Source organism: Eptatretus burgeri, chromosome 12, assembly GCF_056783735.1.
Source record: "Eptatretus burgeri isolate ZD-2024b chromosome 12, Ebu_testis_v1, whole genome shotgun sequence".
Lineage (NCBI taxonomy): Eukaryota > Metazoa > Chordata > Myxini > Myxiniformes > Myxinidae > Eptatretus > Eptatretus burgeri.
This window is the reverse complement of record NC_140972.1, coordinates 20,138,442-20,157,077: the sequence shown is the minus strand read 5'-3', so window position 1 is coordinate 20,157,077 and position 18,636 is coordinate 20,138,442. Positions and strand designations below refer to the sequence as shown.

General features: G+C 42.1%; 1 protein-coding gene across 8 annotated transcripts in view; it reads left to right on the top strand.

The window, feature by feature from the left end:
* LOC147015207 (janus kinase and microtubule-interacting protein 3-like) overlaps positions 1 to 18,636 on the top strand; it is a 148,839-nt gene that overhangs the window by 50,322 nt on the left and 79,881 nt on the right. For all 8 annotated transcript variants that reach the window (XM_085849761.1, XM_085849760.1, XM_085849765.1 and 5 more), the window contains exons 5-8: positions 547 to 678; positions 1,180 to 1,371; positions 6,418 to 6,540; positions 12,339 to 12,485. In XM_085849761.1, the coding sequence (XP_085705887.1) occupies positions 547 to 678; positions 1,180 to 1,371; positions 6,418 to 6,540; positions 12,339 to 12,485 (594 nt within the window). The remainder of the gene's footprint in view (positions 1 to 546; positions 679 to 1,179; positions 1,372 to 6,417; positions 6,541 to 12,338; positions 12,486 to 18,636) is intronic.

Sequence of the window (18,636 nt, the reverse complement as noted above, 5' to 3'; positions counted from 1 at the left end):
GGGACATCTCTGGAGATAGGAAGGCAAAATAAATTAGATGATTACAATGAGTAAAAATTGTCAAGGCAACTGTGTACTGTATGTATGTATGTATGTATGAATATAGTATTATATATGTATATATATATATATATATATATATATATATATATATATATATATATATTATAATACTTCAATAAATCAAGAACAATTCCAAAACGAATCTGATGGTACAGTCGTGCATTTTGGACACCAACTGCGCTGCAAGTTTACCTTCATGAAATAAAGTATATTCTGTATATTATGTGCAAAGTCTTTTTGGGGCACTGTGATGTGCATTTTCAAACGCTTTGATCACTTTTCCAATGCGAATATTTCTCGAATTGCGAAAGAAATCCGATCTTACATTCATGAAAATCCTGTTGCCTTACACTGCGACCACAAAATTTCTCTTTAATATTACCCTAATATTTCTTTGTTTAGTTCTACCTACTACATGCACCCAGCCTCGTTCCTTATGCCTTGAGTTTTTGCATTGTTCTAAACTCCGTGCTGTTTCTGCAGGCTGAAGAAACTTTGTCCAACACACTGCAGGCTGACAAGCAGAAAGCAGCTGACCTTCGCACCGCACACCATGCTCACCAAGAAGAAGTGGTGCGAATCAAACGAGAGAGTGAGCGTGAAATTCGTAGACTGGTAAGTATGCAGATGTAAACGTTGTTCAGTGTCGAAAAGTCGAAGGGACAACATCGAGGTTGCAATTTTAGAGTAGTGAATTTATTGAGTTTTGATCAAATTCCAAAACTAGCCAGGACTCAGGAAATCTTAACACAAAATGCTTCCAAAAATATATTTGTTGTATTTTTTTTCCGAGTGCTTTTAGGTATTTGATTCAGGTGACCATTTGTCTCCTTATTACTATATATATATATATATATATATATATATATATATATATATATATATATATATATATATATATATATATATATATATATATATATATATATTGTGTTCGTGGCCCGTAAGATTTGTTTATAATCTTGATTGTATTTAAAAATCATTTAACTTGTTAGCGTGTGTGTGTGTGTGTGTGTGTGTGTGTGTGTGTGTGTGTGTGTGTGTGTGTGTGTGTGTGTGTGTGTATTCTGAAATTTTCATGCTTCTACCTGTAGCATATACACACCCTCTCTTTAGATGGATGAACTGAAGTCTCGTGATCGGTCGGTCATGTCCCTGGAGAGAGAACTTGGTGTCCAGGCAGGCTCGGCACAGCGTGTGTTGCTGCAGCGTGAAGCTCTGGATGAGGCATGGGAACGAAGGCAAACAGGAAGCCCTAAACGGGAGCTACCCACACCTGGAGATGGTGCAGAACGCACACCTGAGCTGGTGAGACCCAATAATAACCATTCCTTTCACGTCATACGGCACATAGAGCTACTGAGGCAGATTCATTTGGATAATGAGTACAGTCCTGGATGGGTCACCACTCCAACACAGGATACTCAAATGGCATATTACCCCAGTAAGCTGGTCGTCATTTTGCCGACCTCGGAAGGATGACAGGCTGAGTCAACCCACCTGGTGTTATTTCAACAGAACGACAGGGGCTCAAAGTCAGGACCCTAAGATCTTAAGCCAGCCACCTTAACCGTTAAGCCAACACCAGGCCTGGAGAGACCCAATGATGCATGCATGAGGCTTTGTCTTTTATTTTCTTAAACAATGTACTTGCTCTAGAGTGAAGATTTGTACAATTCCTCCAATGTACAATCTGCCTGCATTATGTTCCTTTGTTTACTCAATACTTTATGAACTTTTGTTCACAGGATGTTGGTTGTAATACTGTTATGATACAAATTTCAAGCATGCTAGTTAACAAGAATATCTATTGTCATAGTTCCATAGTAAAATAGATTGAGATATTCATGAGACATTTCCATAAAGACATGCAGTGATGCCTTTGACTATTTCGATCACTTTCACTTTACTTCTTACCCTCTGGCTCCACCATTGTTCTCTTGTTTAACTTTGCTCTGTCTGAAGCCACTTACAACAGCCTAATCTTCCTTGAAACCACAGCACTCTGACTGTCATCATCAGAAATTTCCCCTTGTTTTGCATTAATTTTGAGCCACAATTTTTTCGTATTCATTTAAACTTATGACGGGTGACCCAAGAATATACAGAATCCACACTATTCCTTATAAAATCCTAATTTATCGATCAAATACCATAAATTTTAACACAGATTACTTTGACTGGGCCAGGACCGAGCTGAGCTTAAATGTGCTGAAATGACATGCTCCAAATGTTTGCCGTGGCACTGCAAGCACACTTGGATCCCACAGCAAAATGATTGATCACTCTGACGTATTCCACTGTACGGATTCAGGAAATTTTATCGAAAATTGTTGCTTTAAGTTCTTCAGTAGATCGTGGCCTTCTGCTGCAGACGTTGGCTCCTCAGATCGAGAGCCACAAATATAGAAATCTGGTGATGACATTAAACAGCAAGTCTTCGACTGATCATGGGGTGTCGATCCCTAGTCTGTGCAGTTCTTGGAGTTGACATGCCCATAAAGATGGAAATGAGCCTCATCAGAAAACCAGACATTGTCAAGGAAGTTAGGCTTTTCTTCAATCTTGTCTGAAACCACTGGCACATTGTCACTCTTTCCTGCATATAGGCTGTAGTCAGTTTGTGTTTACTCTGAATTATGCTTGGACACAGTTAACAAGTGTGATTTTTGATGATGTTATAGGTGACTGTTATGAGGTCATCGTTGCATATGTCAAACGCTTTATCCGATGAGTATGAAAGGGACATCTAGGTGTAAGTTGTATGGGGGGAATTTTTCTGATGATGTCATCGGTTACATGGTTCGGCAGTCATGCTTTTTAAACAGAAAAACCTTCAAAAGTCTTCTTCTCCGAAACGGCTGAACAGATCGAGGCAAAACTTTATGTGTATGATCGCCTATCCATGAGGAGCAAAATGTTCTGCAACTATGACGTCATTGGTCACATGGTTTGGCAGCTATGATTTTTAAAAGAATAAACCTTCAAAAAATTTCTACTCCAGAAAGGCTTGACAGATCGATGTGAAACTTCACAATTATGAGTCATGGGCAATATAATGTACGTTTTAAATTTCAACCTGATCAGATGATCAGTGGCAGCCAGAATTATTTAATGTTTGGAATCTGGGTTCAGGGATTTAAATCAAACTTGGTACAAGCATGTATAATGATGTAATAATGTGGGCGGAGGCATATCTGTCGACATTGCGATGTCGAAGAGTGCTGTTCTAGTTATTTTCTATAACCTTTCAAATCTTTATTTTATTTCACTTGAATTATATACTTGAACACAGTAGAACACAAATCACCTTTTTAGCACTTTCAATACCCTTTCCTCCAGCAGTACTTGGACAAAATATTACGGCCTTTTACGTCCTCATGACCAATCAAATTTGCCGCTCGTAGATCCCACACATTTTATTGTTTCTCAAGACAGTGTGGGGTAAGGAGTTCTATGAACTCTCGAGTTTAAACATCGGTAATTGATGATTGTTGAAACAAAGTATTTGCTTCGCATGATAGAGCAGAGTACCAGTTAGGCTGGGAATTATAGTTAAAATCCATGTAATGGAAAAAATTAAAAGCATCAGCTTTTCTTGACCAATATATAATTTAACAACCTCAAGTGCTTATTCTGTCACTGCTGGAAGTACATTGTGGGGCAGAGAAAGGGGGAATTTTAAAAAACCGATCAACGCTATGCCAACACGATCACAACTTTTTTCACTGATCAACTAGCTACTAGGTTTCCTCAAGTTAATGATGATGGTTTCAACAAGATGGTGTGACGTCTCATTCCGCCACAGTGTTAACGGCTACCATACGACTACTTTTTCACAACCACATAATCTGAGGAATAGTGACATTACTTGGCCTCCAAGGTCCCCAGACCTGTTAGCATGTGACCTTTTTTATGGTGGCACTTAAAAAGCAAAGTGTACGCTCATCACCCACATAATATTGAAGAGCTGAAAGAAAGACTTCGTCCAAAATTTTTCTTTGGAGATGCTACACTGCGTCATGGGAAGCAATGCGTATAAGACTAGAGGAATGCCTGTGCTCGAGGATGTGATCTTCAAGAAATGAATGGCATGCTATGGATTTTAAGATGGCATGTTTGTAATTTGGCAAATACAAAATGTTTCTTTAATTACTAAGTTTTAAAAATTGTCCATTTCTCTGCCCCACCCTGTAGATAAAGTAGTTGTTTGAAGCAATTATCACATAAACCCAAGCTAGAAGAATGTTTGCTGGTATGATAGAGGACAAAAACATTGCTTGGTCATTACCGATGCATGAAAGGAGCAAGCTAATGACTTGAAATGTTATATAAAATCCATTATAAGACTGGAGTTGATACTGCACGACATAGAAGATGAGTAAATGAAAAGAATAAATTGATGGGGCATGGGTCCAAGCCAAACGTGATAGTTTCCCATATCCTGGAATCTATTGAGTGGAAATTAACACTTAAAAGTTGTGGATCAATGGGGAAAATACTACAAATAAAGTTATATATGTGCAATTTCCCACCCTCCCCTCCCCACCCCACCCACCCACCTGCCATGCTACATAAACCCCCTTCACCAATCCCCGATACACCATGCAATAAGGATGTGTAAAAGTGGAATTGGTCTCATCAAGAAGTCTTCCTCATTAGTATTTCTCTTTATGAAAATCTACTATATATATATATATATATATATATATATATATATATATATATATATATATATATATATATATATATATTGTTATGGATCTACCGGTCTGGGTCATGAGAAAGCCCCGCTTACAAATTTATGACCCTGAAGTTGATGAGCCACAGATAACTCTGTGGCACGACGGGTTTCTAAACAATCACAGATGCCATTTGAGATGATTAATTTCGGTAGGTGCCTCGTGTAAAATTCCCACATTACCTTCCCGGCAAATTAATCCCTCAAGATAGGGAACCGTGCTCTCAATGCCTACTACTGTCACTCAAGAATGGCTGAGTGATACCGTAAGTGGGACGTTGCCTCCTGACGAACCGCAGCGAACCCTCGTGATTAAACGCGTGCAGTCACAGCTGGGGTGGGCGGGGAGGGAGATATATATATATATATATATATATATATATATATATATATATATATATATATATATATATATATATATATATATATATATATATATATATATATATATATATATATATGGATGAAGAGAGGGGATTTGGAATAAGAAGAATTAGAAAGGGGGGTTTGAATCTTGCGACACAAACACAATGCATTTCTCTGTCCATTGATACGAGGGGAGAGGAAATAAAACTCAAAAAAATACTTTGGATATATTTAAACTCCATGGTTTGTGACTCCCCTGGTCTTCCAAAACCATAACAATGTACACATACTGTACATACCTACATTAAACCTACATTGCCACAAAATCTTTACGAGTAACAGTTCGGAGATGCAGTATGTTGGTTCAGTGCATGGTTGAAGATCGTATGCTTATTGATTTGATATGGAACAAATTGTTTCTTATATTTGACTCTGCAATGCTTGTTGAAGTGAGCTCTCTATCTTAAATGTTGAGTAGACATAAAAGGTGGCAAGTTATAATATTTGAGATATACTTTTACCTTTGTGAAAAAAATCACTCGGATTTGAGAATATTTTGGTTACTTCTGGATAGTGAACTATCTTGGATGAACGAGCAATTTTTAACAGATTCTGGTGATAAATCCATCGAGTAATTGTATGTTGGATGTAGAGGGAATGGCTTTCGCAAAAGTTATTGGGCCAATTGTATATAAGTAGTAATACAGGGAGAAGATGAGCCTGTCATCATTTATAATGGCAGTTTGTTAGGCTCAAGGAAGAACTGTCACACACATATCATGCACTCACATGCTGACAGAGACAGCAGAAAACACAGGAGTTGACCTTAGACAAGCACAGCCATTGACCTTGGGGAAAATTACTTCCCAGAACACAATGGTGGATGCCAGCAGTGCCCTCTTGTTTCAGAGATTTTCTCCCTGGAATGCCAACTCATGGGGTTTGGGGGTACTTTATCTTCCAAATACTGAGCAAAGCGATTAAGAAGCATGACAATTTTTGAAGTCTTTCGTTTGACTCTGCCAAGGTTGGAATCGAACTGCTGACCTCAATAAATGAGACTCAAGAAATGATGCTCTAACCAAATTATTCCACTTTAACCACAATTCCACTGTAGGTTATCTGTCTTGTGGATGCATTTTTGCTTGCCTGATTGTGTGATTACATTGCATATAATCTTCTTTATTGTGAATGAAATTACAAATCAAATGTTTTAGTTGAAAAGCATGTCATTCTTATCATGGCAGCAAGAGACCCACGTTGATGACCGGGACCAACGACGCTTCCAGCTTCGCATTGGAGAACTGCTTGGAGTTATCCGCAAACTGGAGGATCGAAACGCACTGCTCTCAGATGAGCGCAATGAACTCGTGAGATTTCATGTCAAGTTTGTTACGTTTTTGTTTGGATTGATTTGAATCTTTTTATGTCTCACCCTCAAGTTCTTCCTCTGGTCCCTAGTATGTGCATCCAGTCCATTGCAATGATTGATTGCAAGTACAATAACAATTCAAGCAGAATAATGTACAGGAATTTAAAACTACAGTTGTCATCAAATTCAAGTCTGGTAGTCTCATCTCTCTTTATCTTGTATCAGTTTTACTTTTGATGTACAAGGGTCGTTAAATACATTTACCATCAGTTGTTTTTTATAGTTGTTTTCTTGGGGTCATTTACATCGACATGCACAAATATGGAGGACTCTTTTGAGCCCCACCCATCCTTCACCACCCCCATATTTCTCATCCATCCCATCACACCTATCTCATCCCAACTCTCTTTCACATCTCTTCCCACTCCTATCGTTGTCTACATTTTCTCGCTTCTATTGTCCATTTTTATCTTCTTTTAAATTTTACTTTTGTCGTCTATCTATATTCCATCTGTCTATTTTATATATCTCCTTTCTATCTATTTTCTATGCTATATATAAAGAGACATACCTTCATCATGGGTAATCTCAGATATCGCTACAAGTCGCCGACACGCTGAGATATCGCCGCACACTGACTTTTCCCTGCAAATGTCTGCTGCTCATTCTCTGCTCCAATTGGTTCATCTGACAATATGCTTGTTAAAGTGGACGTCTATCTGGCCATTCTCAGACAACCACCTCAGTGCTGAAGTGTCTGGCATTTCACTCAGGCTAATTGGCAGGGGCTTCAAGCAGCCATCAAACTAGCCTGGCCTCCCATTTCTACTGTCTCTGGCATCAACTCATCCTGGGAATTTTTTCAAAGGTATATGCTCTCTCTCATACACAGATTTATCCCATCTTATCTTCAGTTGTCCTACCATTCCTCTCGCCCATAATATACTGAAGCTTGTGGTGAGGCAGTTGCCCTGAAACAACTTGCCTTTGCCTCATGGAAGGCAAATCCAACTGAAGACAATCGCAGTTCCTTCCACAAAGCTCGGAGCAAGTGTGTTTCTACCCTCAGGAGAGAGAGAAAACAACATCTTTCTAATCTCAAGTCTGAACTCTCAAATTTGTCTCCTTCCTCCAAATCCTGGTGGTGTCTGGTTAAGTCTGTTTCTGGTGTATATTTCCCCACATCCCCACCCTAACCTCAAAGGGCTGCACAGCTGCTGACAATGTAGGCAAAAAGGCTGAATGCCGAAACGCAGTGTTTGCTTCGAAATCTTGTGTCCCAAACCCATCACGTTCTGCACCCACCTTACCCAGTTGCACCCAGCTGTTCCTGGACTCCATGTCCTTTTGTCCTGACAAGGTGGAGAGCTTGCTGTTAAAACTCGATTCGGATTCTTCAACCGGTCCAGACGGCATCAGCTCACGTGTCCTAAAAACCTGCTCTGCTGTTCTTGCTCACCCTCTCTCTGTTCTATTCACCCTCTCATTTGCTCAAGGTCATCTGCCTTCTGCTTTGAAATCAGAAAACATTAACGCCCTGCATAAAAAAAATGTGCAAAAACAGATCCCTTCAACTACAGACCAATCAGCCTTCTCTCAATCATCAGCAAGGTAATGGAATCCATCATCACTTCCAACATTAAATCCTTCCTCTTCTCCAATGGCTTGATCTCCGATCATCAATTTGGATTCAGACCAGGTCACTCGACCCTGGACATGATGCTTCTGCTTTCCAGAAAATGGATGGATGTCCTCAATGCCAGACATGAGATCAAAGTCATCTTCCGAGACATATTGTCAGCTTTCGATACGGTCTGGCACCCCACGCTGCTCACCAAACTCTCTTGTTATCGTATCCAAGGCAATCTTCACTCATGGCTCATGGACTTCCTCTCCTGTCGCAGTCAATGCCTGCCACTTGATGGAGTTCTCTCATCTCTTCTTCCTGTCCAGGGTGGAGTAACTCAAGGCAGTGCTCTGCGCCCTGTGCTTTTTCTAATCTTCATCAATGATCTCTCCGTCTCTGGAAAATCCTCTTTATCTTTTTGCTGATGACTCCACCCTCTGTCATACCACCTCTCATTCCTCTGATCGACAGGCGGCAGCCTCTTCACTCTTTGCAGACCTGGATAAAACCACAAGCTGGTCAAACACTTGGAACATGTCCTTCAATTCTGACAAATCTCACACTCTCACCGTCTCTCCGAAAGGACCATCTGGACACCCCTCTCTCCTCACCCCATCTACTTTCTCAACAATCCTCTTGAAGAACTTCTGTCCCTCAAGCTTTTGGGTCTCACTATCTGCCATGGTCTTTCCTGGGAAAGCCATATTTCCAAGCTGGCCTCCAAAGTCAGTTGCCGACTGGGAATCCTCCGGCGTGCAAAGTCCTTCCTTGGCACACCTGAACTCTTAGCCACATACAAAGCTTTCAGCCACAGCTTGATGGAGTACTGCTCTCCACTCTGGGCTGATGCTCCTACCTCACACCTACAGTAGCTCGGCTTCATGTTGTGGAAAACAAGGCTTTTAGGATCATTGGTATCTCCCGTGATGAAGTTGAGTCTTTGGGTCTTTCACTTTCTCACCACAGACAGGTCGCTGGTCTTTCTGTCTTCTCCCGACTCCGCTCTGGCCTTCGACCCCCTGCTTTTTCTGTGCTTTGTCCCCTTAATATTTTTGCAGGGTGCTCAAGGTCTGCCAGTAACCCCCTTCTGGTGAAACTGCCAAAATCAAGAATCACTGCTCACCTTCACTCTTTCAATCCTCTTTTTTCCTGCCTTTGGAACAAGCTCCCACACTCTCTTCAGTCTCACTCTTCCCTCCAGGTCTTTAACACTTAGACCCATTTTAGATCTTTGAGACCCTTTTCAGGCATTTAGACTTTTAGCGCGCAAGCTCCAACCACCTTCGGTGGGGGTGAGTGGAGAGGGGAGGAGGGGGTGGGTGAAGCCTCGGTCAAGGTGAAACCTCGGTGACACTTTTAAGAACCTTAAGACCAAGCTTAAATGCTCAAACTGCTCCCACTATGAGGGTGAGGAGGGGGGGGGGGGTGGTGAAGGAGTGGTTTGTGGGGTGGGGGTGATGAGGGGGGGGGGTACTGGGTGAAGCTTCAATGGATCCATCTGAGTATGTCTATTAATTATGTCTATTTGAACGTGACTTGGACCATGATGACATCTATTAATTACGTATTATTGGACCATGCCTACCTACATCTATTAATTACGTATTATTGGACCATGCCTACCTACATCTATTAATTATGTATTATTGGACCATGCCTACCTACATATATTAATTACATATTATTGGACCATGCCTACCTACATCTATTAATTACGTATTATTGGACCATGCCTACCTACATCTATTAATTACGTATTATTGGACCATGCCTACCTACATCTATTAATTCCATTACATACTATAGGAACATAACCTTTAGATACCGCAGACCCTTTTAGACCCCCACCATCCTTTCGTTCATGAAGATCAATTAGACCCAGACCCTTCACCTCCCTTAGACCCTTTTGAGCCTGTTGACACTTAAGACCTCCAGACTCTTTAGACCCCTTCGACTCTTTAAAGACCCTTTACACCCATTTCACCCCTTAGGCATTTTAGACCCTTTAACTATCCCTTATACCTTTAGACCCTTTAATGGCCCCTTAGATCTTTAAGACCCCTTAGATCCTTAATACTCCTTAGACCCTTCAAAGAGTTATTAGACCTTTACACCCTTTACACCCCTTTGACCCTTCAGACCTTTTCATGCCCATTTGGACCCTTTGAAGACCCCTTTGAACCCTTAGACCTTTACAACCTTTCGATGCCTTCATACTCACTTAGACCCTTTAGAGACATATCCTCGTACCTTCGACTTTTTGGACAGTCTCAGACCGAAAAACCTTTTAAGATCCTTTGAACACTTTTAGAACCGCTGGACACTTTAGACCCCTTTTGCTCTTTCACCCTTCGACCCCTTTTCACCCTTTAGACTGTTTACACCCTTTAGATCCCTTAGACCCATCTAGACCCACTTAGACCCACTTAGACACTTTAGAACCCTTAAGACACCTTTGACACTTTTGGCACTTTAGACTTCTTAGACCTGTTACTCCCTTTACACACTTTAGACCTTCTAGGCCCTTTTTAGACTTTTTAGGATCACTTTTAGATCTTTTAAATCCCTTAAGACACTTAGACCACTTTAAACTCTTTAGAAAATCGAAAAACATTTCCCTGAAAATGGTTTTTGATGACCTTTTCCATGCACCATTTGCATCACATCACAAGTTGCAATGACAAATCAAAACTGATATCCCAAAGCGAAACTGATGCTGGAAAGTGAACTGAAACGACTGACCATCGAATGGTAAACCAGAATGAAATGCTCTGAGAAATACCAAATGGAAATTGCCAATAACAAAGCTATGGAAAGTATCAAGAGGGGACAGGTTGGGGCTGAAGAAATGATGTGGTGAGGGACAGGTGTTTGAAGGTGGTTGGTTGGCATGGAAATAGCTTCGGTGATCTTCAGTCAGGCGGTAAGCCCAAAATGTGCCGAAATCCGTTTCTCAGCTGAGCTTCCATAATTTCAGCCTCTCTCCCAAGAAGCATTTCAGAGGTACAACAAGCATGAATTTAAAATCTTCGCTGGTGGAATGCAACAAGGTTGCCAGGTTACCGGCTCCACCCACTGCAATATCTGCTCACTGAATTTTTCTGCTGAATTCTCATTTCCACCACAATACAGTCCAAAAAATTACTCATTTGAGGTGAGCCGTGTACGAACCTGTTGGAGACGGGTACCCTGCTTGTTGTTGTTGTTGTTGTTGTTGTTGTTGTTGTTGTTGTTGTTGTTTGTGTGTGTGTTGACTCCACCCTGTGTCTTGTGAAGCAGCCTATGGGAGCACCATGCTAGTTGCACTATCCAATGCAACCATCACGACGTCAGGCACTCACCTCTACAAATACCATTATGTATCACTTGGGCACCAAGATGTTTCATGCTAATGTGATTGTATCTCATCCCAATGTCATGCTATCTTATGCAAACACTATGGAAATTCATTGAGACATTTCAACTTTGTAAGGGCTTTCATTTGGATAAACAACACAATAGAGTCTGAATAAAATAACAATCATTCGTAAACGTTTCGATATCAATTCAACTCTACATCTACAAAATCCATAGAATATGTTCGGAGATCAAGCACTGAGGCTTCATTATGGTTATAACATGTATTTAAACACAAAATCAACCAAAAAGGAGCTGATACTCTCGGTCCCCCACCTTTTGGGTGGTATGAGGAATAGATCTGTGCAATAAGAAAAATAGTGTTGAACGGTTTTTGAAATATCATGAACCCAAGCGAAGTTACCGAGATGGTTGCCATGGCAACAAAATTCAGCCAATCACAGCCGTGATCTAATCAGGATGAGATAATGTCAGGAGGACTAAATATCTGCAATATGAAAGCTAAACGTTTAACCGTTTTTGGAATATCACGTAGACAAAAGTACATGGACAGATGATCAGTTGGTCGGTCGGTCAGACGGAGCTCATTTTGATGTCTCCCGCATGCAACATTGGCGGAGGAGCGGGGGACAATTAATATAAATTGTGATATGACATGTGGTCCCAGTTATCAATAACAAGAGGCATGAGACCAACAAGTGTTTACATTAGGTTTGTTATTTTAATATCACGAGCTCATACCTCAATTTGAGTGGATTCAAGAGATGCTTTGGACATACAGATAAAAGTAATATTTCTGCTTATTTCTGCAGGTGAAACGTTTCCGAGAAACAGAAGCCCAGCTGAAGCCTTTGCTGGACAAGAACCGCAGATGTAGTAAAAAGTCTGAAGATCTCAACCAAACAGTGCATCGACTCGAGGAGAAGATCAAAACGCTAAGCAGAGATAATCTTGAGATGGTAAGGTTTTCCAACTCTTCCCTGACTTCAAACAAAATGTCATTTAAAAAAAACTTTTCTCTGACTCTCAATAAATATCTTCACATTAAAAGACTGTCCTCTTCATTACAGCCACACCCTCCCAGCTTTAATCGTGTGTAGTTTCCCATTTTTGTATACCATACATAGTCCAGGCTCGTGGAAGAGCTAGTACTGTACATTGAACTAATCGGGATGTAACAGGAGAAACGGAACAGCGGAGAGAGGGGGGAAACACTACGAGCAGCGTTAAATGCCAAATTAGAGGCTGACTTGGACAAACAATGGTTGTGGGGAGGGGGGAGGGGGGCAGGGAAGGATGAATGGGGTGGACAAGGTTTATATAGAAGGAAACTCCCAGGAGGGGAAACTGGAAATTTGGAAGGAGGAGGGATTCAGGTGGAGTGGCGGGTTGGAGGCATTGACAAGAGTAAAAAGGTCATGGTTTTGGATTGGGGACAATCTGAGATGGTGGTGAACAGCTGTCTTAAAGAGCTGGATGGAAGAATGAGATTATAGAGAGTGTGGAAGTTGGTTCCACAAGCAGGAAAAAAGAGGAACGAATGAGTGTAGGTGAGCAGTGATCCTGGATTGAGGTAGTTTCATCAGAAGGGGCGGGGGGGGGGTGATAGTGGACCGTGTACACCCTGAAGAAACCTGGGGGAGGGGGTGGGAACAAAGCACGGAAAGAGCAGATGGTGCAAGATCATAAATGTGGTGGTAGAAGACAGAGAGACCATCAACCTGTCTGCGATGATGAAGTGATATGCCCAGAGACTCGGCTTCATTGCAGGAGAGTCCAATAATCTTGAAGGCCTTGGTTTACATGGCATCAAGCTGAGCAAGATGTGAGGCAGGGGAACCAGCTCAGAGGGGAGAGCAGTACTCCATCAAGCTGCTGATGAAGGCCTTCAGGTGGATAGGAGTTCAGGTGTGCCAAGGAAATACTTTGTACGATGGAGGATGCCCAGTCGGCGGTTGTATCTGGAGGCCAACTTGAAATGTAGTCTGCCCAAGAAAGATCATGGCTGTTAGTGGAGAGACCCAGGAGTTTGAATGGCTGAACTTCTTCAAGCAGATTGTTAAGAAAGTAGATGGGGAGAGGAGTGCATTTCCTGATGGTCCTTTGAGAGAGAGACAGACAGACACAGACAGACCCAAAGATTTGTTAGGATTGAAAGACGTATTCGAAGTGTTTGACCAGCTTGTGATTTTGTCAAGGGCTCAGGAGAGGGAAGAGGATGCAGCCTTCCTGTCTGAAGGATGAGGAATGTCACAGCACAGGGTGCAGTCATCAGCAAATAGATAAAGGGTATTTTCCAGAGTCAGAGATGTCATTGATGAAGATCAGGAATAGGAGAGGCTGAGAACTCTGCTTTTGAGGCACTCCAGCCTTGACAGGGAGAGGAGATGAAATGATTCTGTTGAGCACCACTTGGCTACATGAGTGGAGCAAGTCAGTAATCCAAGAGTGGAGTTGGCCTTGGATTCCATAGGCAGACAGTTTGGAGAGCAAGGCAGGATGCCAGACTGGAGCAAAAGCTCCAGATATGTCCAGAGATGTCCCTGATCTCATGTCTGACATTGAGGGCCTCCATCCATTGTTGGGATAGCAGAAGCAGCTTGTCCAAAGTGGAGTGATCAGGTCTGAAACCAAATTGGTGATCTGAGATGAGGTTATTGGAGAACTGGAAGTATTCCATGATGATGGATGATGGATTTACAGAAATCTCCAATGTATTTTTTCATGATATGATGAAATTTGATTGGAATCTCATCAGATCCCATGAGCAGTGAAATGTAGGTTGTCATACAAAGATATTAAGTTTCTATATTTGTTCTTACGCTTATTTTTAAACCCCACCCAGATATGATTTTCCTTCCAGGTTTTCAACACGTCCACTCTCTTGCCCTTTGGTGTATTTTTCCCTTGTTCTGATCCTTTCATGTTAATCAATTTGTGTCAGTGTTGCTGTTTCCCTAGTTAGTCGGAGATCAACAGCCAGGTTCGGGGAATGGACTGGACATAGTTTCGTATGGAAAGCAGACCACTTTTTTTTAGTTTGATTGGTGCATCCAGATGAATAATCACAGTTCCTGCTCTGCCATATCTCTTGCGAAACCGCCAAAAACTTTATTTTAAGAAGGCTGACCTAAATTGTCAATTTCCATGACTTGCATTGAGGAATGTATCGACTATTGCACATACGACTCCATGGACATCTCTGTGTGTTATATATTTATACAAATGGACTACCAAATGAAAGGTAAACATCTGCCTTTGCTGACATGCACATTTTGGACCCAAATAAGCAGCTATTTATTTTAAAACTTACTCTACTTATCATCGTCACTTTCAGAATCAAGGACATGAGCACATTTGTCTGGTTTTGCTGAACACTTGCAGGCAGCCATGGAGTTCACGCCAGCAGCAGCACATGAGCCTCTCTTTGTGCATTTGCTCTTGACACATGTGCAGTATTGCTTTCCAGTCACTGCTGGAGGTCTGGGTGGCTTGCTCATCATGATTGGAAATAGTTTTTCACCACAAATCTCTCTCCAAAATGATGCAGGGGTGGGTATGTTGGGGGTGATTCTGCTGAGCAGCTTTGCAAATGAGAATTGGGAAGATTGCATGCAGCATATTGTCGGGAAACGCATCTTGCGTTGGAGGAAGGCACCAATCTCGTAGTGAATGCATGGGCTCGGGCTTCATTGCCATATTGCCATCAAAGTTGCCGTATAGCTTCAGGTAGAAGAGACGAGCTGATTTTTTTTATTTGATCAGATAAGGATACATCAGTGTCTCCATATGTCAATGCAGTTATATCTTGTGCAGCAGACATAATCACCTTATACACCATTTTCTTTCCACGTCGGAAGGGGTAACACACAATCTGGTGATAAGGTATGTATGTTTCTCTTTTCTGCACCCAGAGTTCTTCCAGACTGGGAATCTGCACACTGTGGTCGATGGCCATCACCAGAACGTCAGTGTCCGTGGCTTGAATCGCAGTGTGTGAGTATCCCTAGTGCTGCACACAGTATGCCGGATGTGCAAGGATGCGTTCTTGTGCAAGTATCTGCTTCCTTGTGAGATTCACGTGACAAATCTGGTAGGGCTTGTGATCCATTTCCTTGAATGATGACAGATTCACTGGAAAGGCCTCCAAGGATAAGCTGCACATCTCGAAGGACCATTTCAGGATGTTTGCACCACGTTTCGGCTGGATACCTTTGCAATGCTGCTTCGTTCTTAGCATTTGCGATTAAAGACTTTCATGTTGGTGTGGAAACGTGATCCTGATTCTCGTATGTGCGACATATCTTGTGTCTTCTGTCGTCTGACCATTTCTGGTTCCTTTTAGGCTCAATTGTACACCATACCGATCATCAACCAAGTTGACCATGTTGCACCCTGGTGGACGGAACATCAGCAACTTATGCAGATAACGAGTTGCCATATTGAGGAACTTCTTACATCCCGTGTCATGTTGCTGATGTATAAATGCCATGGTATCAACCAGCAGTACAACATTACCATCAGTGGGTGGTAAGTGGCCTTCTTCTAGCGAGGAATCTCCAAGTTGACTCTTCATAGCTACAACATAATCTGCCTTATTACTCTTCCTCATGACATAACCTTGATCATCTGGCTCAAAGAGAGAAGCAGGGTATTTAGTCCACCGAGAACTGAAGGATTCACTTTCAATATCACGAAGAAAGTGGAGGCTCCGGCCAACATTGCTCTCTTCCTGGTATATCTTTGCTTTCAGTGATTTGACTGGTTTCTGGCACTTCTTGTGCAAAGTGTGCAGACACACTAGAGTAACTATTGTATAGAGCATTTCTTCAGCTCAGCTGAGTGTTTCCTGTCCCTTCTCTTTGGCTTCTAAAATATTTAGTGAGGCACACTTCTCTCCCGTGGCGATATTCAAGAACTCAGAAGAGGATGAGGTGAATGGATTGATGAGGCCACCAACAAGCAACATCTTTATGTTGTTGACTGCATCTCTGTCTTTAGATGCATGTGTCTTCGCTGGTCATCTAGGAGTACCGGTTCGATCACTGACATGTACCATTGCCTGCGTCTGCTCTGAGACAGCTGTAAGAGCAGGCACTGCCCTCAGGTACTTCAACCTGGCAGCTTGTTATTGTGTAATACCCTTGAAAAGCTGTGTCTTGGCCTCTTTGTTATACGTCTGTTCTCGGGCCATGTCCATCCACACTCCATTGAGTCTTCAACTCATCACATGGACTGTGAAATGACCCTGGTTGAAGCCTGTCACCACATCCAGTGGTAGATGTTTCATAGCATACAAGTCGTGTGGTATACATGCTACATACTTTGCGTGCCCAGCAGATATCATGTATGGCAGCATGTTACCTACTTTGGTCAAGTGCTGCTGCCACAAACCAGCTCTCTCTGCTTCGATTTACCTTCAAAAGATAAGTACCATGTGAATGTACATCAGCCAAAGTCTGCCTGTTGGATTACTCTCGAGGGTTGCATCAAATTCAGGCAACATCTGGTTGACATGTTTTAATTTGTCCAGTAGGTTTGTACAAGCTTGTAAGGTGGCATCCCAACGCATTCGCCAGATCCTGGATTGAGCCCAAAACTGAAGCCATAGCATCCAGATTTACATCAGGTTGCTCCAATGTCCAAGCCTTAAATGTATCCCAGTAGTGCTCCATCATTGCAGACATCCATGAAGTTGGACACCTGAGCTTGCAATATTGCGTTGGAGAAGTCCTTGCAAACATTTTCTTGTTCATTCTTACAGCTCTACAGATGCCAGCTTCAATGATGACTACTTCTATCCCTGAAGATCTGAATAGGTTACCAATGTCTCTGAAGTAGTTGTTGGCAATATGAAAGTCACCCATCCATATAATCAAGCATTGATACTTTTGTGGTGTATTTTTCAGTAAGCCAAAGGTGATTTCATACATGGCCCGGTCACATGTGAGGATGCAGTATTGTTGATGGAGTTTATGTGTAGCTGCCATGCAATAACCAAGAGAAGATTCAACAGCATCAGGCTTCACAGGTGCTTCAGGCAAGAATCCATCCAACCAACGGAACCATACTCTGTGCAGAGCGTTGGTGCTGCCTAAGCAGTCTCCTTGGCTATTGGGCACAATCCTGAACAGGTCGCCACTCCGACACAGCATACCAGCAAGCTGGCACTCATTTTGCCAATCTCAGAAGGATGACGGGCAGAGTCAACCCCACCTGGTATTAATTCAACATCTGAGTGGGATTTGAACTCAGGATCCTAGAATCCCAAGCTTGCCACCCTGATCATTAAGCCAACACAATGCATAGGCAAGAATGGTCCATACCCAATGATAGTTCATGGTTGTGTATCTGTCAGTACTTCGTGGTCGTGGTTCCAGGTAACAAGATTTGTCTGATCATGTCTCTGCAGGGTATCTTGGTGTGTTAACTGCCACATAACTGTGCGATCACCTGTGAAAATAAGTAACGGTAAAATAAACATAAGTAGAATTATATTTGATGGATGGATGAACTAATGATTGCCAAGGACTCTGCTGCTCCATAAAGTAGCTTTTGTTGATGTTAAAATTTGTAATCATTATATCATACGCACCCGGCATGCTTGTACCTCACAAATGAACCCAAATTTGTTGATTCGCGATGTCAAATTCACTGGCTAGCGCTTGTGAATTTGATCTTGCTAATCAACAAAGTTTTGTTCATTCGTGAGTCACAATCCTGCTGGGTCGGCGTATCATATCGTATGTATTACCAATTAGGTTCGGGACTTGTGATTCCTGGACCAGTTTCAGACCACTGAGCGAATGGCTATGTTGTCGATCACGTCAGGTAAGTCAACTCTCTATAGGTTGAAACCTATCTATCTCAGTGCAAGCAGCCTTTCTTGGTTTCTTTGACAGTGGCACGGATCGACAATCATGGCAGCAGTCTGATGAGCACTGGGGTGTTGATCCTGTATATGTTGTGAGTTGTGCCATGCATCGTGCTACCATCTGGGGTATTTTTGTGGAAGACCAAATTGCCAATGGTACATTGCGTGAACAGCCCAGGTTGCAAATTTGAAGGCATCATCTTCTTCAGGGGCCTGTGCCATGGATGCGATGTATC